The sequence below is a fragment of the Talpa occidentalis genome, unplaced genomic scaffold (assembly GCF_014898055.3).
Source record: "Talpa occidentalis isolate TD23 unplaced genomic scaffold, MPIMG_talOcc4v2.1 talOcc4.4, whole genome shotgun sequence".
Taxonomy (NCBI): domain Eukaryota; kingdom Metazoa; phylum Chordata; class Mammalia; order Eulipotyphla; family Talpidae; genus Talpa; species Talpa occidentalis.
Genome location: NW_023604295.1, coordinates 117938223 through 117958987, shown reverse-complemented (window position 1 = coordinate 117958987; position 20765 = coordinate 117938223). Strand labels below are relative to the sequence as shown.

Sequence of the window (20765 nt, the reverse complement as noted above, 5' to 3'; positions counted from 1 at the left end):
TATCTCTAAAGAGATAGAAATGATTAAAAAAGGAACCAAATGCAGTTATGACACCAAAAAGCATATGCAACAAAAGTAAAACAAAATGGTAAATTGGACTACATCAAAATTAAAAGCTTCTGCACGTCAAAAGACACAATGAATATATTGAAAGAACAACCTATGGAAAGAGAGAAAAGATTTGCAAATCATATACTTGATAAGAGGTTAGTATTCAGATACATAAAGAACTACAACTCAACAGCAAAAACCAAACAACCCAATTTAAATATGGGTAAAGGGGGCCTCCCTGATGGTGCAAGGGGTTACGCACCACACTACAAAGCAATTTGCAGCCTCTGCAGCTTGAGTTCGATCCTGGCTGGCCAGAGAGGTACCCACGTGGTGCAGCAGACCTCTCCTGACTTGCCCGCTGCTTCTCTCAGCTGTGTATTTCAGTCAGTCTGCCTGCTCTGCTCCCCGCTCTGTCTCTGGTGAATTCTGTCAACACCCACACCTTTGGCCTGTGCCCCAGTTCTTCTATGCATAAATAAATAAATAAATCTTAAAAAAATAAACTTTATCATGCTTTAATATAAAAAAAAAACCAGAAAATAACAGTTTCATGAAGATATGGAGAAATTATCCTTGTGCACTTTTAGTGAGAATGTAAAATGGTTGTTACCCATTGTGCAGAATAATATGAGAGTTAATCAAAAAACTAAAATCAGAGCAAGTCCACTTTTAGATATATAACTAAAAGAATTGAAAGCAGGGACTTGAAAAGATATTTCCATACCATTTTTTTAACTTAAAGTATTATTCCTTTATTGTAAGATTTTTATTTATTTTCATAGAAGAACTGGGGTCTAGGCCAGAGGTGCACAGGGTGAGGATGCACCAGAGACACAGTGTAGAGCAGAACAGGCAGGTCCACTGAAATACACTGCTAAGAGGAGTGGTGAGTGAAACAGGAGAGGTCTGCTGTACCAGGTAGGCCAGCTCTCTGACTGGGGGCCTTGCCATGCTAGCTGAGACTTAGACCCTAGGCCACTAGGAAGGCCAATTTCCATACCACTTTTGATAGCATTATTCACAATAACCGAAAGGTGTAAGCAATTTAAATGTTCACCAATGGATGATTGGATAAATAAAATGTGCAATGAAAAAGAAGGAAATTCTGACACATGCTACATGGATGAATTTTGAATACATTATGCCAAGTGAAATAAGCCAGTCACAAAGGGACAAATATTGTATGATTTCATTCAAATGATGTACTTAGAATAGTCAAATTCATAGCTAGAAAGTAGAATGATGGTTGGAGAGGAGTTGGGGCAGGAGGGATGGGAAGTTATTGTTTAACGGGAACAGAGTTTCAGTTTCATAAGATGAAAAGAGCTTTGTAGATGGATGGTGGTGATATTTGCACAAAAATGCAAATGTACTTTATGTCACTCAACTGTATATTTGAACATGGTTAAATGGTTAAGTTTTATGTACTATTTATTTTATCACAATTAAAACTAATTTTAAAATAGAAATTCTGGAATCAAAAAGTATAAGTAAAACTCATTAGAGGGGCTCAACAGGAGCTTTGAGTTGTCAGGAGGAAGAATTAGTGAGCTTAAAAACAGAACAACAGAGATTATACAGTCTGAAGAACAGAAAGTAAAAATAGTGAAGAAAAATGAACAAACCATAGAAAAATATAGTCTACTGTTTAAAAAAAATTTTTTTTAATTTTATATACATTTTACATCGTTCTTGTACAATGTATGCTTTCTCCTCTCAGGTGTAGTCCTGATGGAATTCCCACCAGCAATTCACCTGTGTCCGATGGGACATAGACCCTTGTGCTCTTCCCTCCACTGTTTTGATCCTTCACCCTCCTCTTCCCCTGCAGAATGTCTCTGATTTATAGCTGCCTGTTGATTTTGATTTTTAATTTATTATGATTATTTTTCCCCGATCCCTTATTTGTTTCCTCTACATTCCTCCTTTATGTGAAACCATTCGATATTTTTCTTTTTCTTTCTGGCTTATTTCCCTGAGTTTAATCCCTTCCACCTCCATCCATGTTGCTGCGAATGGCATGAGTTTATCTTTTTTGATTGCTGAGTAATATTCCATTGTGTATACATCTTCTTGATCTAGTCATCTGAAAAATATAATCTATTAAGTATACCAATGGAAGTGCCAGAAATATGAGAGAAAAAATGAGCAGAAAAATATTCAAAGAATAACTGACAACTTACCAAATTTGATGAAAAACACTAATTTATACTTGTAAGATGCTTAACAAACTCCATTAGGACAAAAAATAAAGTGTCCTATCTCTTTATATATTTTTTAACTTCTACAATATTTCCATGGTTTTTGGAAACTATTTTCAAAATTTATTGTCAAAATTTTGAAAGAGAAAAATCGGAGGGCCTCCCCTGGTGGCACAATGGTTGAGCGCTGGGCTGCGAAGCTGCCTACAGCCTCTGCAGCGCCGGTTCGATCCCCGGCCACTGTCGAGGGTCCCACATGGTGCGCAGACCTCTTCTGCCATGCCCACTGCTCCCCTCAGCAGTGTATTTCGTCGGTCTGCCTGTTCTGTTCCCTGCTCTGGCTCTGGTGAATTCTCTCACCCTCCCACGCTTCTGACTGTACCCAGTGCTTGTATAAATAAATAAATAAAATCTTAAAAAAAAAAAAATTGGAGAGCTGCAAGAAAGTAGGTCATCAGATATAAGATTAACCCGTTGACTTCTTATCAGAAACAGCAAAGGCCAGAAGGCAGTGAGATGACACATTCAAGCCCTGAAAGGATACCTATATCTTGCAAAGATAGCTTTCAAAATGAAGGCTAAATAAAAACATTCTCAAGTAAAACTGAGAGACTCTATTACTAGTAGATCTGCCTTATAGAAAACACTAAAAGAAGTTCATTAGGCAGAAAGGAAAAGGCACTAGACAGTAATTTGAACACACACACACAAGCATGCATGCACTCCAGTAAAGGTAATTTGGTGAGTAATAAATCTCTCTCTCTTTTTAAAAGATATATTTATTTATGCAAACAAGAATTGGGGCACAGGCCAGAGGTGTAGGGGGGGGGGGAAGGCTTGAGAGGATTCACCGGAGACAGAGTGAGGAACAGAACAGGCAGATTGACTGAAATACACTGCTGAGGGGAGCAGTGGGCAAGTCAGTTTTGCTGTGCCATGTGGGTAGCTCCCTGGCCGGGGAATTGAACTCATGCTTTCGAGGCTGCAGATAGCTTCATAGTCTGTGTCTTAACCCCTTAAGCCACCAGGGAGGCCCAAGTAATAAATTTCTTTTAACTGATTTCAGACATCTCCTAAGAGCAGCTTACATCTGCTGCTTTCTCATTTATTGTAAAAAAAAAAACTATTTTTGCATCAGAGCATCCTCCCTAGTTCCAGGTTTTCTAAAGGAAAAATTGAGACAAAGGGAGCTAAGTTAAGATAAACTAAGAAAGTTCTTTTTAATCATGCATAAGGAATTAGGTGCCTAGAAATAATTTTCAAAGAAATCTGTAAACTGGCCTATCTCTTTTTACAATTTTAACTTCTATTTCCATGGTTTTTGGTAACTATTATCAAGCAATTACTTATAGCTTCTTGATTTATTAAAAAGATTTCAATTTCTGTGGGAGATACGAAGACCTGCTAAATTTTCACCTGACTTGCCAATCAGATGAACACTTTTGTGAACTTACTGCCCTGTTTAGACTGTTCACCCTGCTAGATTATTGATGGAATTAAATCATTTGCAGATTTCTGATAAAGCACTTTAGAGATTTAGACTTTCCTACATTGCAAAGAGGAAAAGTCTGACTAAATCAACTGATAATTTTTGTCCTCTTTCTTTTTCAGCTACCAAAGAAATAAAATGACAACAAGAAATTTGGGGCTGTAAGTTGAGCATAATAGTTAAGATAATAATCCTTATCTGTCAACTGTTCTATTTACCTTAATGTTCCATTAATAGAAAGAATGTAATAGTGTTAGGAATTGATGTTTTTCCAAGTTATTCATATTTTTATTCAGTGTCCACTATACTCAGAACAAAATCAGCAAAAAACATGTAAGATTCAAGATATCTATTTACATGCATGGTTCCATTTTAGATGGTGACTGAAGGGAAAGTATTTCCCTAATATAGCTCTTGGAACACAGCCAAACCAACAGTACAAGACACAGAATCTGAACAAGCATTCGTAGGTCGCCTTTGATAGAAGTGATGTTAAGTGATTTGCTTGTGAGAATTTACCAATTTTTGGTTCCAAGTGAAGGAAAAAATTAGAGGAATCCCTCTAAAGTGCATACAAAACAGGGGAAATGTTTAGAAGCCATATCTCTCTTAGTGTGGGAATAAATTTATAAAGCTCAGTTCTTCTCCCTTGCCTTCAAGCAGTGTTGCACCTAGAACACTCCAGCAAGGTGGGATAATCTTTACTTTTCAATCTCTACTATGGGTAATTCCACCTTTCCACTGGCAGCTCAGTTCAGCATGCCATGACCCATTCAACTACAAATATTTCCTCCTATATGAGTATAGTTTTTTTTGTTACATTACAAGGCTGTTTGTTTTATCTTCAAATTAGATAAAGAATGACTGATATGTATTTCCTCATACTAACGTTTTCATGGGATCGTTGAATTATTAATTTAAAATGGAAAAATAACTGAATACTTACCTAACCCATCATACAGTCAGATTCCATTCGCACATTTCAAAGGAAATGACGCTTGCACCTCCTGAGGCGTCTTTCAGTTTTTAAAAGCTGTTTTTCATGGAAGTCATGTAGGAGCTTCTAAAGCTGCTTTTCTTCAGGCCAAATCACCCTGACTCTTTTAACTTTATCTCATCTTAATTATTATTGCTGTTTATTTCTTTATCCCTTAAAAAATATATTTACTTAATAGATTTGTATAATGCCTTTCCAGGGAGCAAAAGGCTGTGTGGAAAATATCTAAATAACACAAATGCCTTATGAGCCAAAAAGATATTTAAATGTCAGAATGACAGAAATGCAGGAGGGCACGTGAATATAGCAGGAATGAGGCTATAAAAGAGAAGAAAAAGGGTACAGAAGGCCTGAGGCCACAGGGTCTGCAGTGGAAACTTGAGATGGAGGACCAAAATAAGTTATGTTCCATAAATTCATGAAGGTCGTTGATTGCACAGCTCAAGAAAAGGGTCAGAAATTTCCACCCCCTCTCTCCCTACAGGACAATCCTGTGGTTGATGGTTCCAGGCTACACTGCCTCTTCCTGGCCCTGTGGTCTCTGGTTGATGTAGAGCAAGAGTTGAGCAGGACTTGAGGATATCATTTAATCTCGAAAGTTTCCAAGGGTGAAAGCTCTGCAGCATTCTTAGTCATCCATTCTATTCATCACCCTTTCCTCTTTGTCTGTTGTCTCTTCCTCCACCCTTGCTTAGGCCAAGATGCCAAGGAACTTCAACTCCCAAAACAGTATTATCAGGAAGACCCAATGAATGTCAAGCAGGAGCTTTACTTCCTAGTGTCTTTAATTGTTTTCATTTGTTATTAGCATGTTGTCAGCTAATTGTAAGTGGATCATGTCACGAGTCATTAGCTAGTCTATATTTTTATAATGGTCACACTTCAAAATGACCAAAATTAGACTAGAGCATGTCTAAAGTTCATTCAAACTCTCATGTTCTATGAATTTCTAATTGTGAGCCAAAATAGGAATAAATGAGTAATTATAAGTTATTGCTTGTGAACATCAACCCCAAATGTTATTTCCATAAAAAAAGCTGCAAAGTATTTAGCACCATTGGGGCATTTTCTTAGTCTTTGGGTAAATACAGTACTATTATCCAACCGTCAAGAGAACTATATGAAGATAAAGGAAGAAAAAGACTAAGTATGACTGAGAGTGGACCTTTGGAATTCTACAAATGGGAATGTAATATAAGGCTCAAAATCATGGAGAGACTTTCCCACTAGATGCTCAGGTAACAGGACAAAGGAATATTTTTAGAAGGCAAAACAAAGATAAAATAAAGATAGAAAATAAAAGATGTATTTTGCATCTTATATCACAGATAGTAAACTTAAGGAATTGTGTGAGAGGCCAGTGCTAGACACAGATTTGTGGTAAATTCATTTTGCTTATTACCAAAAACTAAGCACATTTTGGTGATACATTCTTCATTTTTTTAAAAAAAAATGAGCTTTAACCTTTGTATTATTTTGAAATTCTTTTTACCCAATAATAAAAGTAGTATTGTTCATGGTAGAAAATTCTGGATAACATAAAAGAATGGAAAGAGTACCTAGAGAGAGCGGGGTGGAGGGAGATGGGCTGGGTATCTATACACCATTGCTAAAGGATGTTAGGGGGCCTTACAGGGAGAAGAAAGATACTTTAAGAGGATTTTGGAAACTCGAATTACTGTTCCTCCAATATCAGTAACTTCAGGTTGCTTGAGTCTAAGTAACAAAGCACTTTTGCATGCATTAGATTGGATCCTAGTAATAATTCTGCAAAATAAAGGTTTCTACTATCCCTGTTTTACAGATGATGAATCAGGATTCAGAAAGTGTACGTGACTTACCCAGTATCATACTCCTCGTTAGCAGCAGAGCTGGGATTAGGCCTCACATTTCCTCACCATTGCCCCACTGCTCTTAATGATTATAGTCACCATGTATTGATTCCTGATGCTGTGCTGAGCTAGGGCCATTAGGTACTATTATTCCCATTTTTCCAGATGAATCATTTAAGTGACTTGCCCAGGTTGTAGCCAGTGGCTGACTAGACAGGAATGGACCCAGGGCCTGACTATAGGTCCTATGCTCTTCACCCTTCTCCAGGCAGGAGAAAGAGCAGAGAGAAAAAGTGAGGAACATATGGTGGGCAGGAGCCACAGTGTGCCCACTGACTGTCCTTGCCACTCTGTTCTACTTAATGGTGGGGTTTAAATCTGTGGCTTGTTTACTTTGGATGTCTTGTATCTTTATTATCAGGCTTTATGTTCATGCTTTTTGTCACCAGTGAGTCAATTTGCTTCTTCCTGCTTCTATTATCAGTGTCCTTTGTTAAAATTGAGATATAATTGACATAAAACACTATGCTCTCTTTAGGTGTACATTAGAAAGATTCATAGCATTGGTATCTATTGCAAAGATCACATTAAGTCTAGTTAATGTCTCACCAGACATGGTTAAAAAATTTCTTTTTTTCCTTGTGATGAAAACTTTTATGATCTAATCTTAGCAACTTTCAAATAAACATTACAGTTTTATGAACTGCAGTCGCCACACTATGTCCATGAACATACTATTAGTTTAAGAATTTTTTAAAGTGGAATGTAAAGTATATGTTTTCATAAGCTGGTCAAGAATGATGTTGTTTATAGGGACTCCTTATGATGAGATCTGTATCCTGAATGTTAAAAGAAAAAAAAAATTCCTGTAGCATTAGTCTGTAAATAATAAGGTTTACAGATTGAATCTTCCATTTTATTTAGATATTATCAGGAGGAGCTAGTAATTATTACATCTAAGTCATCAGATTAATCCACATGTAACAGAAAGTCATCAGATTTTGCATCATACCATTGAAGAGAGATCTGTGTCTTCATATTTCTACCTAAGTGTCAGAATTCAAGATTCAACCCTAGCTTTCAGGAAAGTAGGTTTTACATTTTAGAGGGTAGGTGTGAAGCATTCTGGGGTTTAGAGGAGGCACTGGAAAATTACTTTAAGCCCCAGGTCCTCTGTATGGGGAACCTGGCTCCTTTCTCTATCGGAGAAAGTGCTAAGCTTCGGTGCCACCCATAAAATGTCAGGGTAAAGATCCTCATAGGCCAGGAGCAAGCACAGTGTAAAGAGGCTGGCTATGTGCCAGTTCTGCCAAATAGTAAGTCCCCTGGAAAGAGTCAGAAAGAATGTAAGCTCCAGTCCCTACAGACCTGCCCGTCTGGGACTTGAGGCAACTCAGCAACATCCCTATATTTTAATGGTATACAAATCTGTCTAGAAATATTGAGAGAATGTTTATTTTCACTTGTTATTTAAACATTCAGATTTCTAGTGTGGATAAGAGGATATTAGATAGAGCTGAGGCAGAAGCTCATGGAGGAAATTAGAAAGAACCTATGCGCTTAACTTGAGAGGCCTTCCAGGGCCCTCATTGTTTCAGAGACCCAGGAATGGAAGAGATGGCAGGCGGAATTGAAAGTTGAGATGCTTGTGTGAGTTATCGCGGGTACTGAGAGAAGAAAGTGAGGATCTTGTTAACATATTACAAATTGTTAACATATTACAAGACAGATCTCACGAAACACCTCAATATCTCTTGCGATTATTCAAAACAATCTTAGTTCTCTGTCTCTGTTCTTCAAATACAAGAGCTTGGTTACATTTGGAAATTGAAGAACATCTTGTAACCTTCAGTTCTGCAAATCCCAAGAGACAGAGAGAGACAGAGAGAGAGAGACAGAGACAGAGAGAGAGAGAACGAATTTGTTCTAACCCTCCTTCATGTCCTGACATTTTTCAGAAAAGCCCTGGTAGGAAAGTTAGAAAGAACCAAGACATCAGCTAGAAATTCTAAGCAGCACTGCACCCTTGTTGAGAATTATTGCTGAGGAGAGAAGAGGCATTCCCACTGATGCTTCCACACTTCACACCTTTTTGTCTCCCAGCTGCGTGGTTTCTATGAACTCAAATGTATGGATTCCATTTATTAACTGTCTTCAACGTCATGTCTAGGCCTCCCATTCCAATATTAAGTAAACACTTTTTTTTTTCTTATCTCCTTCAGATTTCAGTTTTTACATTTAAATCTTACTTTGATATGAGGTAGGGATCTAATATTTTTTCTTCCTTCCAGATAGTTAGTACTTAGTGAGTTGTCCCCCCTGATTTGTTCACCCACTTTCAAAATCCTTTCAAGCAGTCAGCAGCTCTCTCAGATGTCATATGTGGTCAGATCTCAGCCACTCTGAATTTTGGCTTTCATATTCTTGATAAATTACCATCTTGGGTCTCTGGCCTGGTGTCCTACAGCCAACTGAGACTTGGTTTGGGCAGCATTGCCATCTTTTTCTATGCAAAGATTGTGTGATATTCAAGTACTTTTATTTCACTCATGTTTGATAGCAATTAGTTGAAAAGGAAGAAAGTCAAGGTATTGGTATTTGCAAAAAAAAAAAAAAGCCCCATAAATATACTGTAAGAACAATATTATTTAGATGTCAAAAAAATGACAGTCTTTTTTCCTCAACCAGATGCATATTGGACTTAATCTGGTTAGCTGAGTATGTGAATGTGGAATAGAAAAGCCAAATTAAAGAGCATAAACATGACTGCGGGAGTAAGTTATCTCAGATCATCTAAGTGGGAGAGGAAGTCCCTGGCCTGAAATGATGCCAAAGATACTGTAAAGAACAGGAAAAACCTCTCTACGCAGAACTGGGCTGAGGACATAACTTGGTGTCTCTTCTGTGCTCCTATGATTCACCTCTATGTGCAGCTTGTCCAAAAGTGAACCTGTGATCCAACCCTTTCCTACTGCCCAAAGACAAAACTAAAATGATTCAATAAAGAAAAACAAACCCACTTAGCTATTTTGAGTCTAATTTCACAAGTCAGTAGTCAGCTCTCCTCTCTTGACCCCCACACACAAACCATCCCCAAGTCCTATTTTAGACTTTAGCTACTAAAATACCTTGTTCAATCATTTCTCTTCCTTCATCATCACCACCAGGGGCCAGGACACCTTGTCCTGAGCCAGAACTATGCAGTGGCCTCATAATTAATCTCCCCACATTCACTCTTCTGCCCTGTCCATTCTTCATACTGTAGCCAAGAACTTTCTTCTTTCTTAAAGAGAAAGCGTGATCATGTCAAGATGTCTGATTAAAACCTTTCAGAGGCTCCACATTGTTGTCATGGTCACAATAGTCTTTAAGATGGCCCCCCTCAACTTCAAGATTTCCTTACACTTGCCCATCTCCAGTCTTCTCACCTTAGTCTGCTCCTTGCCTCCTGGGAAGTGCCTGGAATGCTTCTTCTAATTCCAGAGTTTACTCTGCCATCCTGAGATTGTGGGTGGGCTCCCCTGCTCTCTCTCATGAGGCCATGCCCCGATCTGTGCTCTCATGACAGGTGTGATGCATCTGAGCCCTGATGTGCCGGCACCATATCCACATTTACTCATCATTCTATTCCTAGTGACTGGCACAAAGGAGGGTCTCAGCTAGTATTTTTGGATGTTCTCATTTGCCCTGTTGGCATCTAAACCTGAAAAACAAGATCTATCAAAAATTCTTTGTATTTTAAAGTAGATATTCCAAAATACTTTTTATTTTGTATTTTTATTCATAGATTTGATGTACCCATCATAAGAAGAGAATGCTCTTTCAGTAGAATATTGTTTTTGGCCTTTAGCGTGCCTTCTCATTTGTCTCACTTGGAATCTGAATCTCCAGAATTGCATAGACTACAAATATTAGGAAATAATAAGATCTCTCAGCATCCATTTTCTGTTTCCTTCTGTGTCTATAACATTGCATACATGGATGGTGCTCAATTTATCTTACTATTTAATGCTTATATTATTTTATTTTGAAAGACATATAGCCATAATATACAGTTTGGAAGGAAAGGGAAAAATGATCTATAACACTACCACTTAAACTCAACCACTGCTACAGTTTTAATATATTATCTTTTGGTCTTCTATCTACTTTTAGTATTGCCATACTCATACTCTATGTAAAAATGTTGTGTCCTTTTTTTTCTCCTAAATAACTTTTATGTGATTTATCATTAAATTGTATACACTCTGCTAGGCACCATTCTACTGTTCAAAGAAAATACACAGATACGGTACTTGGAAATACAGATTGTGTTACTTACATGATAATGGAATACTGTCATTCCAAAGCTTTTCGTGATACTTTTACCTTGTGGATATATTAATTTTGTGACCTCTCCCCTTCAACCCAGAAGGAAGAAAATGGAAGATTTTTTTCTAGTTGTTTAATAGCTTCTTTCTTCATTTATTCACTAAGTTTATTAGAATGTACTGCATACCAGGTACACTCTTCACTGAGACCAACAAGGTCCCTGCATCCTAGTGAGAGGAGACATGCGTGAATGAATTAATGAGGTGATAAGTAGAAAAGAAAAGAAGTAGGGTGAGAGGGATAGATAATGGCGTGGTGTGGGGGAGCTGCCCTTTCACAAGGTGACATTTGAGCCCAGACCTAAATAGAGTGAGGCGTGACCTGTGCAGCTGTCAGGAAGATTTTTCCTGGCAGAGGGCTCAGCAGGTAGAAGGGACCTAAGGTGAGCATACTTGGTGTTTTCAAGGAATTGCAAGGAACCAGGGAAGGAGGAAGAGTAGATAGGACCTGAGGTCAGTGAGCCAGGACTGGCTTGCAGAGGTCTTTTGCCGGGGGGCAAGGGGGGCATGGGGTGTATCTCACAGACTATGGTAAGGCCTGTGGCTTTCCCTGAGTGAGATGGGAAGAAGCTGAGTTGTGTCATAACTTGGCTGGTGCTTTAACAAGGTGGATTCCTTCTGTAGCCTCCTCCTTTCCTTCTGGAGGTCCTCAGTCACCATCTTTGTCACCCTCTGGATGAGTCACTTTGGACCAGAACCTATAAACTTTCTTTCAGGCTCACAATCTAATCATAATGTAAAGCACTTGTTCCTCTGCATGAAAGTGCAGGTATAGTGTCACAGAATCCTATTTGGTAGTCACTGTTCCAAGAAATCAGGCGCGTTGCATATATTCGAAAAACCTTCTAACTCTGAATTTCTCCTTTATTTTTTGCTCATTTGAGGGAATTATTTTCTTTCTGAAAATAATGAGCAAATCTATTTTTCAGATTGCTTAGAAGCATTTCCTACTAAGGCTTGCTATGAGTCTATAATTATTAAGGCTGCTTCTACCTCTGACATTCCAGAAATCAGCTTTTGCCAGAGGAGTGGTGGCATTTAACCTGATTATAATATACCTGAAGTTGCTTTATGTCACATGTCAAAATTAGTTCCCGATGGTAGGCTTAAATCATTTATTTCTGAAAAAACAAAAACTGTTTCAGGTTGCTTAGAGTAATTGATTTCTTTTTTTTTCTTTCTGTTACAGGAGGAGACATCACAGCTTTCCCAGACTGGGAGTTAAAATATGGAATGTGTTTTACTGCTGACTGAACACAACCAAATGAACTGTACTGACAGTAGTTTGAAAACCAGCAGTTAGCAGTTTGTTCAGGCTCTAACATTATCCAGCACTTTCCAGAGCAAACTCACTGTTTACAAGAACTCTCGGCCTTACGACGTTTATAACCTCAAGCTTTGTTTATTTAAAATATTTCTGCAAAAGAAAAGTACCCGGAGCCCCTTTCCAAAATGGCTATGGATGAGTATTTGTGGATGGTCATTTTGGGTTTTATCATAGCTTTTATCTTGGCATTTTCTGTTGGTGCAAATGATGTTGCCAATTCATTCGGTACTGCTGTGGGCTCTGGTGTGGTGACCTTGAGACAGGCATGCATTTTGGCTTCGATATTTGAAACCACCGGCTCAGTATTACTGGGAGCCAAAGTAGGAGAGACCATTCGAAAAGGTATCATTGATGTGAACCTATACAACGACACAGTAGAAACACTAATGGCTGGGGAAGTTAGTGCAATGGTTGGTAAGTAGCATCGTTCTTTGCACAATGAGAAATGTGTCCCCTGGCTTTCTTTCCTCCATGCTTTGCCATATCCAAGTGGATTTTTGCTTTAACTTTTCAAAAACTGATGTTTCATATTTATTGTATCTCATTTTTACATTTTAATCTATAATTTTTATGAGTTCAAATATCAAAGGTTTGATTTGAAAGGTTTACTTATGAGATTTCTTTAAAGGTTTATGTCTATTTTTCATCAATTAGAATACAATATTTTGAAAACTTAGGTGCTAAAAAAACACTATCGACTAATTAATCTTTTGTATTCTCCATTTAAATCTTACAGCAGTTACCAAACCAATCTAGAGTGCTCATATTTCAAGAAATTCTGGTCCTCTATGTTCTTTGTAATCCTTTTGTTAGTTTTTGTTTTGATTTTCTGTTTCTACCTCTAGGAGTTCCATTTGGTATGCTTGTTTTGTTTTCTAGCCGAGAGTATCATTTGTGAGTCACCTGTTTACAGTATGACCTTTTATTGGTAGTTTCCAGTTGTCTCAATGAAAGAGTGTTTAGAACAGTGAACTGTGTTAATAAGCAAATTGATTAGATGGTGGGATTTCTCCATTGCCCAATGTGACCATCAACTGAAATACGATGGGGACACTTTGCTCACTGTCCTGTGACCCCTGAAAAGCAAGCTCTGGGCAGTGATGACTTAAGTGTAGCTGACAGGACTCTTTCTCTGCTTGCCTCTAGGGAGCGGTGATGGCACAGCAGACAGCTGATCTATGTGGGTAATTTGTTAGGGAGAAGTGGGTTAGAGAGGAATTCTATCACCTTCTGCTTTCAACAGGACATCTCCTTTTGTAGGAAGAGTCCTGCAGTAGGAGGTAAGATGCTGGTGTACCAAGAACACAGGTATTAATTGTCACTGGCCTTTCTTAAACATCCAGAATATGGAGATTACTTAATAAATTTAAGATGACCCATCAACTTTTTAATCACAGCAAATTAGTTTGAGAAGTTGTTGAGGCATCCGGTCAGATTGATGTCCTAGGGTATCAAATATTACAAAGCACAATAGGTTAGTAATACATAGCAAGGAGTTACTGTTTCTGAACTTCACATTTTGTTTTAAAGATGAATGGTTCACAGTTGCTCTAATTACAACAGCTACTGTAATGACTAGATTTTACTTACCTTCACTGAATATTTATGTCTTATCATAGTCAGACATATTTGAAATTCCCTTAGAAAAATATATTATTCATCCTTGCTAGTCATAATGGATATCTAAAGTATAATCACATTGAGCTGAAAGTAAGATTTTTCTAGTGTCAGTGTAATATAGGCAAGGTATGTTGGATGTAGAAGAGAAAAAAAGAAAAACTGAAAAATCAGATTTTAACAGGCATTTCTCCTTTCATTGGATGCAACTTTGGAGCGATGGTGGTGCTTATGGAGAAGATGTGTCATTGAGCTGCACTGAGGCCCCCTGTTCACCTTGTGAACTGAACTTCATGTCAGGGCTAACTCTTCCTTTGGACAGAATAATGTGTCCAGTTTTTAAGTTTTTTCACCCCTGGCCTTTGGCTCTTGACTGAAAGAATGAAGACTACTTATCTCAACTAGAATTTAGGTTAACCAAAGCAATTTGGGGTTTTGCTTGAATAGTTTGATTTTGTTTGCTTTGGTTTCTTTTGGGGGGGTTGTGGTTAGATGATTACCAGAGCCTGTTTTGTTGGGAATTTGTAGGAGTTACCTAGATTTTTTAAACTGGATTTCTTGAAAATGGGACTTATGTAAATTTAAGATGATGGTATAATTATTAGTGGCAAAAACCAAAACTGATTCTTTTCAGATTCTGGAATTCTCCCAGCTCTCCTCTTCTGAACTCAACATCCATTTCTTGCCCCCGCCACCCCGCCCTTTTATCCTATTCTCTTTTCTTTCTTATCTTTTTCCTTTAGAAACTTCTCCCCAAGCTCATGTGCCTCTGTGCTTTCTTCTAGAGTCATGGTAGCATTAAGTTGGTTGGATAGAATAAATTGTCAGTGCTAGTTATACTTTGGAACAAGTTATCCTTGGGTGCTCTAGCTCAGCCCTGAAGCTTTAGTTAGTCCACTTAGTATGAAACCACAGGCTTCAAAACTCTACTGAGAATTCAAAACTCAGCAGCTTCTCATGGAAAAACTCACAATAGCGTGAACAAACCATCTGCCTCAACTTCCAGTCTAGGACGTGCACAGACCCCCACCCCGACCCCAAAGCTCCCTCTAAGCGTGTAACTTTGCATCTTCTCCCTGCCTGCACATGCTCACCTGCCTGTCTGCCTCCATGTCACCCTGACACTTGCTCACTACTCTGTCCTCTTTTCAGGAACCTGTTGCTTCAAGATGCTCATGTTACCCCCACCCCACCCCCGCCTAGGTTTTATCTTACACCCCCGTACTGTACTTAAATCCTTTCCTGCTTATAGGATGCCATTACTTCAGGTTAAAATATTTCCTACTTTTTGTCACTGTTTTTCTTAACATAAATGTAACCCCATTTGCTTCAGAAATGAGTTCGAGACTGAACCCTGAACCTCACTTGTGATGCCTGCCTGGTCCTGCCCCCTTTTGCAGCTGCTGCTTCTCTCCTCCCACTGGCCTGATGTTTCCCCTTCTTCCCTTTCTCAGGCAGCCCTGGCCCTCCCCACCTTTCCTTACAAAGCCTCCTCCTCCAGGATATATGCTATAAAGTCAGCCAGAGAAAGGATGGCCACTTTTAGGACGGAAAATCCCATGAATTCATTTTGAATTCAATTGGCTGAGTGTATACCATCCTCTTAACATCACTCAATTGTTTTAATTTTTGTAAAAATGTAACTCATAAAGTTTGTTTTTAAAGCTACAGTTCTTTGCCGAGAAACGTGCTCCAAACTCTGGCTTTATTTTTCAAACAACTAGTCCCTGCTGAGCCCTGGGCTTAGATGTGAGGCTTAAGGAACTGTGCACAGGGATGCCTCTGCCATGGAGCCTGTCACCAGGTTGGCAGCTCAGGCTGGCCCCCTCTCCTCCAGCACATGCTTCAGGGATAGCCATGGGGTCACAGCCCAAAGGTCAGCGTGCCCAGTGCTCACAGAGCAGCGTCAGCATGGCTTTATCACTGCGACCAGTGCAGCCTTCAGTGACCCTCTGAAACTCAGATATTTTTGCAGAAAGTGCCCAGGATCTGCTTAGAAGTGCTCTTGCTGCCCAGCAACCAGCTTTCCCGAATTAGCATTTGGGATTAATAACGTGCCCTGCTTATCTGCCAAGCCCTTTGTTCCCTTCTTGTTCTATATGAGCTTTTCAACAACTTTTCTGAAAGTGGTCTTTCCCAGCTGATGCTTTTAATACTGACTGCAAAATTTGATCTGCTTATGAAAATATCTGAAGTGAACTGTGGCCTAGAAAAACATTAAGCTTGGAAAAGAGTGGTGAAATTGAGGTAAAAGGACACAAAGCCAAAACTAAGGGATCCTCTTAACTCCTAAGGAGAAGGCTTGAGGGAGCAGACAAAGAATTGGTCCAGTCTCCTGGGCTCGGGGCTGAGAGCATATACCCAACTTTGGGTTAAACATCATAGTTACTTCTCAAATGAGAGGCAGAAATCAAAAGAACAACATGACATGACTGTCTCTTGCACAGCCTGAGCTGAGCTAGCCAGCAGCTAGCCCTTGTCACTGTGTGGCTGCGAGGCATTGCTACAATGAGATCTTGCCCAGGATGCAGCCTGCCTTTTTCCTCTGTGTTCATTATTAATCTTGAATCTCTTGCTTGGTCTTGGGCATACTTTACATCAGAACAAGTTCGTCATCCACTCAAGTACCTAAATGCCACAAAGACCATTAGTAACTGGCATCAGGAGACTTTTCTTTAAATAAATCATCATTCTCCTTTAGTATTGAAAAATGTTCTTTTGACTAAAGTTAATTGAGTGATTTTTATTGAGAATTTAGCACTTCATAAAAAAATAATCCATAGAAAATTCAACCCAGATTGCTATTGTTAATGAGAACCATGATTTGGGTTTCTTTCTTTTGTGACCGTTTGAGACACTGTACTTTCTTCATCTGACTTTTTCATTTCATCTTTCAACCTTTAGGTTCAGCTGTTTGGCAGCTGATCGCGTCCTTCCTGAGACTTCCGATCTCAGGCACTCACTGCATTGTTGGCTCTACTATAGGATTCTCACTTGTTGCAATTGGTACCAAAGGTGTGCAGTGGATGGAACTTGTCAAGATCGGTAATCACCATTTTCTTAAACTTGTAAAGAATGAAATTTTACATTTTATAGAATAAGTTTGATTAAAAGTTACCATTGTGATATTTTCCCCTCAAATGTCAAGGCCTGGAAGACCTATGTGGGTAGTGTGTTTTCCCTTATAATTTCTGTTAATTTCTCCATTAACAGACTATTATTATGTACTCAACCATCTCTAACTACAAATACTTTTCAAATATTACCTTGTCACCAAGCTTTGAAAATCAAAGCTGTTGTTACAGGCAGAAAAGAAATTTATATGATTGAAATCAGTCTGAAGATCACAGAAAAACTAGACCCAAGTGAGGAAAATGCCTTCTGTGTTCAGGAGTCAGGATTTAAGGTCCTGAAAACCTCAATGTGAGCCCAGCACTGTTCACCTCCCTGCATTAAGCTGATCAGTCAGTAAGCCCCCGGAGAGGAAGCATTCTCATGTTCCTTCTGGGTTGTAGGCCTGAGTTCTCAGACCCAGCTGAGAGCTGTGCCAACCTGTTTCCTGGCACTGCCTTTTAAGAAGAGAGAAATCCATTCAGCCATAATTCCAGCCCACCCACTGGAAGAACACCCATCTCCATCCTCTGGGGTGCTCTTCCATTTAAGAATCAGTGTTCTAGGAACTCGAGTGAAAATGGATTCCTGACCTGCCAAGCAGGGATACATGCATCCAGAAAAACCACTTAGAGGTGTGCAGACCTCTCCTGCCACACCCATTGCTCCCCTCAGCAGTGTATTTTGTCAGTCTGTCTGTTCTGTTCCCTGCTCTGGCTCTAGTGAATTCTCTCACCCTCCTGCACTTCTGACTGTACCCAGTGCTTGTATAAATAAATAACTCAATCTTAAAAAAAAAAAAAAAGGAGTAACCACTTAGATCCCAGGCTTCTAGATTAGTGGTTCTTAACTGTAGAATTAGTTGGGGAGCAACTTAGAAATAGCAGACCAGTTCTTCAATAATCCTTACTGTTGCAATAAATATTGCCCGCATCTCCATATGGGTTGACAAGAGCAGATGAAGGATCTGAGTGAGAACCTAAGGAATCTGTCTTCTGAAGCCTGAGCTTGGGCAAAGACTTACTTGACTATGTGCCAGCAGTGTGCTAGGTGACCTGGGGCCCAATGTTTGTGTCAGAGAATTAGACACACATCAGGGTCAGCTCTGCCAAGGCAGGGGAGTTATTAGGTTCTGAGTTAAGGTAAATAGTTCTGGAGTATTTATAATTTTTTGTACTATATGTTGGTTAGCATTATTATATGTAAATATGACCTTAATTATGTAGAATTTTAACATTCATTTTCTTTTTTTTTAATTACTCAGTTGCTTCATGGTTTATATCTCCACTGTTGTCTGGTTTCATGTCTGGTGTGCTATTTGTACTGATCAGAATTTTCATCTTAAAAAAGGTAAGTGAGTACTATTATTATTTTATTGTTTTAAACTAATTTTGCTTATACTCAATAGAAATTAATAATGATGCATTTTTATAAAATTAAGTCACAGGGCCTCCCTGGTGGCGCAGCGGTTGAGCGCTGGGTTGCGAAGCTGCCCGCAGCCTCAGCGGCGCCGGTTCGATCCCCGACTGCTCCCCAGCCACTGGAGGAGGGTCCCACATGGCGCGCAGACCTCTCCTGCCGCCCGCTGCTCCCCTCAGCAGTGTACTTCGGTCCTTCTGCCTGCTCTGCTCCCTGCTCTGGCTCTGGTGAATTCTCTCACCCTCCCGCGCTTCTGACTGTACCCAGTGCATGTACAAACAAACAAATAAATAAATAAATATACATGCCTCTTTAAAAAAAAAAAAATAAAATAAAATAAAATTAAGTCACAGCAGCCTAGAGTCAGAATCAGACTTTATAATAAGATAGGCCGAGAGAGTAAAGGTAGAGTACCAAGGGGCTTCCCCAGAAACCAGTATTATGAATCGTGTGCTTTACTCCATGATTGAGTTCATTAGTAAACGCTCCCAGGCATTGTGCTCAGATCTCTAAAAAGAAAGGTAATTATTTCCTGCATATTAAACATAATAGAATGAGGGTGTATTAAGATTCTGGAATTGACTATCACTGAAAATAGCTGGAGAATTTCCTTACCCTAGTGTAAGGTGTATTTTAATGGAGGAAGCATGCTTAAAATATTGACTTAATTTGAGAAAAGACAAAAAGACGGAAATATGCCTATTGAGCATGTATTTTATTTTTAAAAAAGTGAGATTAAAACAAAAACTTACTGAGCTCAGTATTCTAGAAAAAAATATTTGTTTGTATTTTTTATTTGACAGAAGTTGTTGCAGTATATTACAAGCCATAAAACATGCCTTTGATCAGTGTATTTTAGCTTAACTTACCACATTATAGGCATGCCTTCCTTCGGCTCCTTATTGGGAGATGCAGCAAAGTGTTCTTAGCATTGCCTAAAAGTCTCTTGAGGGCTTTCTCTGGGATGAGTATAAGCTAACCATCATCATTTTTTGCCATTCCTTCTCCTGGGCTCCAGCCATGCTAATTTTTGTTTACCTCTTGGAAGGTGTTGCCCTCTCTTGTCTGTTCACCTTCACCCTTCAATTTTCTCTACCTCTTGCCCAGTCTCGTCTGGCAAACTTCTGCTCCAACTCAGCAGGTGTCTGGTTATAGGGACATTTCATATGTCACTTCCTAGGAAGTCTTGCCCCTCCTGCCCAGGTTCTGGTTGGATACCTTGCTTTTATACTCCCACACACTGGATTTTTTCATCACTGCACTTACCATGTTGTGCAGTCCTTATTTCTTGCTTTCTTGCCAGTTTACTGTGTAACTGTAAGATCTCTGAGACCAGAAACCATCATTATTTTGTTCACTTTATCCTAGTGTCCAGCACTGTGCTTAGCACTTCAGAGACACTGCTTGAATATTTGTTAAGGGAGGGGAATGGTGAGTGTTTGGATGAGTGGCAGATGACAGAAGGAAGAGAGAGGAGGAGGTGGGAGGGACGGAGGAAAGGAGACAGGTCTTGATGAGACACTTAGCATTTGAGTTTTAATAATAGGTTATTTGAGAAAACATAAAGTGTTTCAATTAAAAAACCACAAGCTTGGGGCTTTCACACCTTCAAAAGTTATTGGTTGGGGGTTCTTTATGATATTGTCCCTGAGAAAAAACGTTTTAGAAACCAGAGCTTTCCAAACATAAAATGTGAAAATGTTGAGCATCCCAGCATTTTTTGTTTTCAGTTCACCCTGAGTTCTATCCCTTGGCCCAAGACAGATTAGAAGACTGGTGAGCCTCTCAGCCCTGGCTCCTGCCATTACCGCCACCATGTTCTTCACTTCCTTGCCCGGCCTGGTTGTGACACTCACCCAGGGAATCCCACCCACCCTGCTCTTACTGATCCCCACTACCATTTCAACTCCAGCTTCTTGATGAGTGCTGATGGCTGCTGAGACAGTGCAGAATAAGTTCTTGATGACTTGTGGTGCTCTGCATACTTAGTTTCTACACAAGTTTGTAGTTGACAGCAGACATCTTTGAAATAGTCTCCACTTATCCTTACTTCTGTTTATATGTTTAGACAAAATTTCCTTTTTTCATGGGTAGGCAGAAGATTCATGTAAGTGTGCAAGAATATCTCACTTGGTTGTTAGCAGATGTCCTTTTTGGAATTATTTAAGCAACATCTGTAAGCCAGTGCTTCATTGAGGAGTTCTCAGTCTGTATGCTTGCTTTAAAAAAGCCTCTGTATATCTGCTTGAAACTCTACATTTCTAATACTCTGCTGTTGTTTAGCTTAAAACATGGACACTTCCCAGTCTTGTCGAAGTGTTAGATTTAGGGCATGATGTCACTGAAGT

At 39.2% G+C, this 20765-nt stretch overlaps 1 protein-coding gene across 23 annotated transcripts in view; it reads left to right on the top strand.

The window, feature by feature from the left end:
- SLC20A2 (solute carrier family 20 member 2) overlaps positions 1-20765 on the top strand; it is a 97402-nt gene that overhangs the window by 49977 nt on the left and 26660 nt on the right. For 17 of the 23 annotated variants that reach the window (XM_037526166.2, XM_054700931.1, XM_054700925.1 and 14 more), the window contains 3 exons: positions 12133-12684; positions 16792-16932; positions 18263-18348. In XM_037526166.2, the coding sequence (XP_037382063.1) occupies positions 12396-12684; positions 16792-16932; positions 18263-18348 (516 nt within the window). In that variant the 5' untranslated portion in view covers positions 12133-12395. Of the gene's footprint in view, positions 1-3866; positions 3906-4922; positions 5980-6545; positions 6715-12132; positions 12685-13431; positions 13551-16791; positions 16933-18262; positions 18349-20765 lie in introns of those variants that run through there. The other 6 variants (XM_054700939.1, XM_054700937.1, XM_054700940.1 and 3 more) reach the window with 3 other exon arrangements.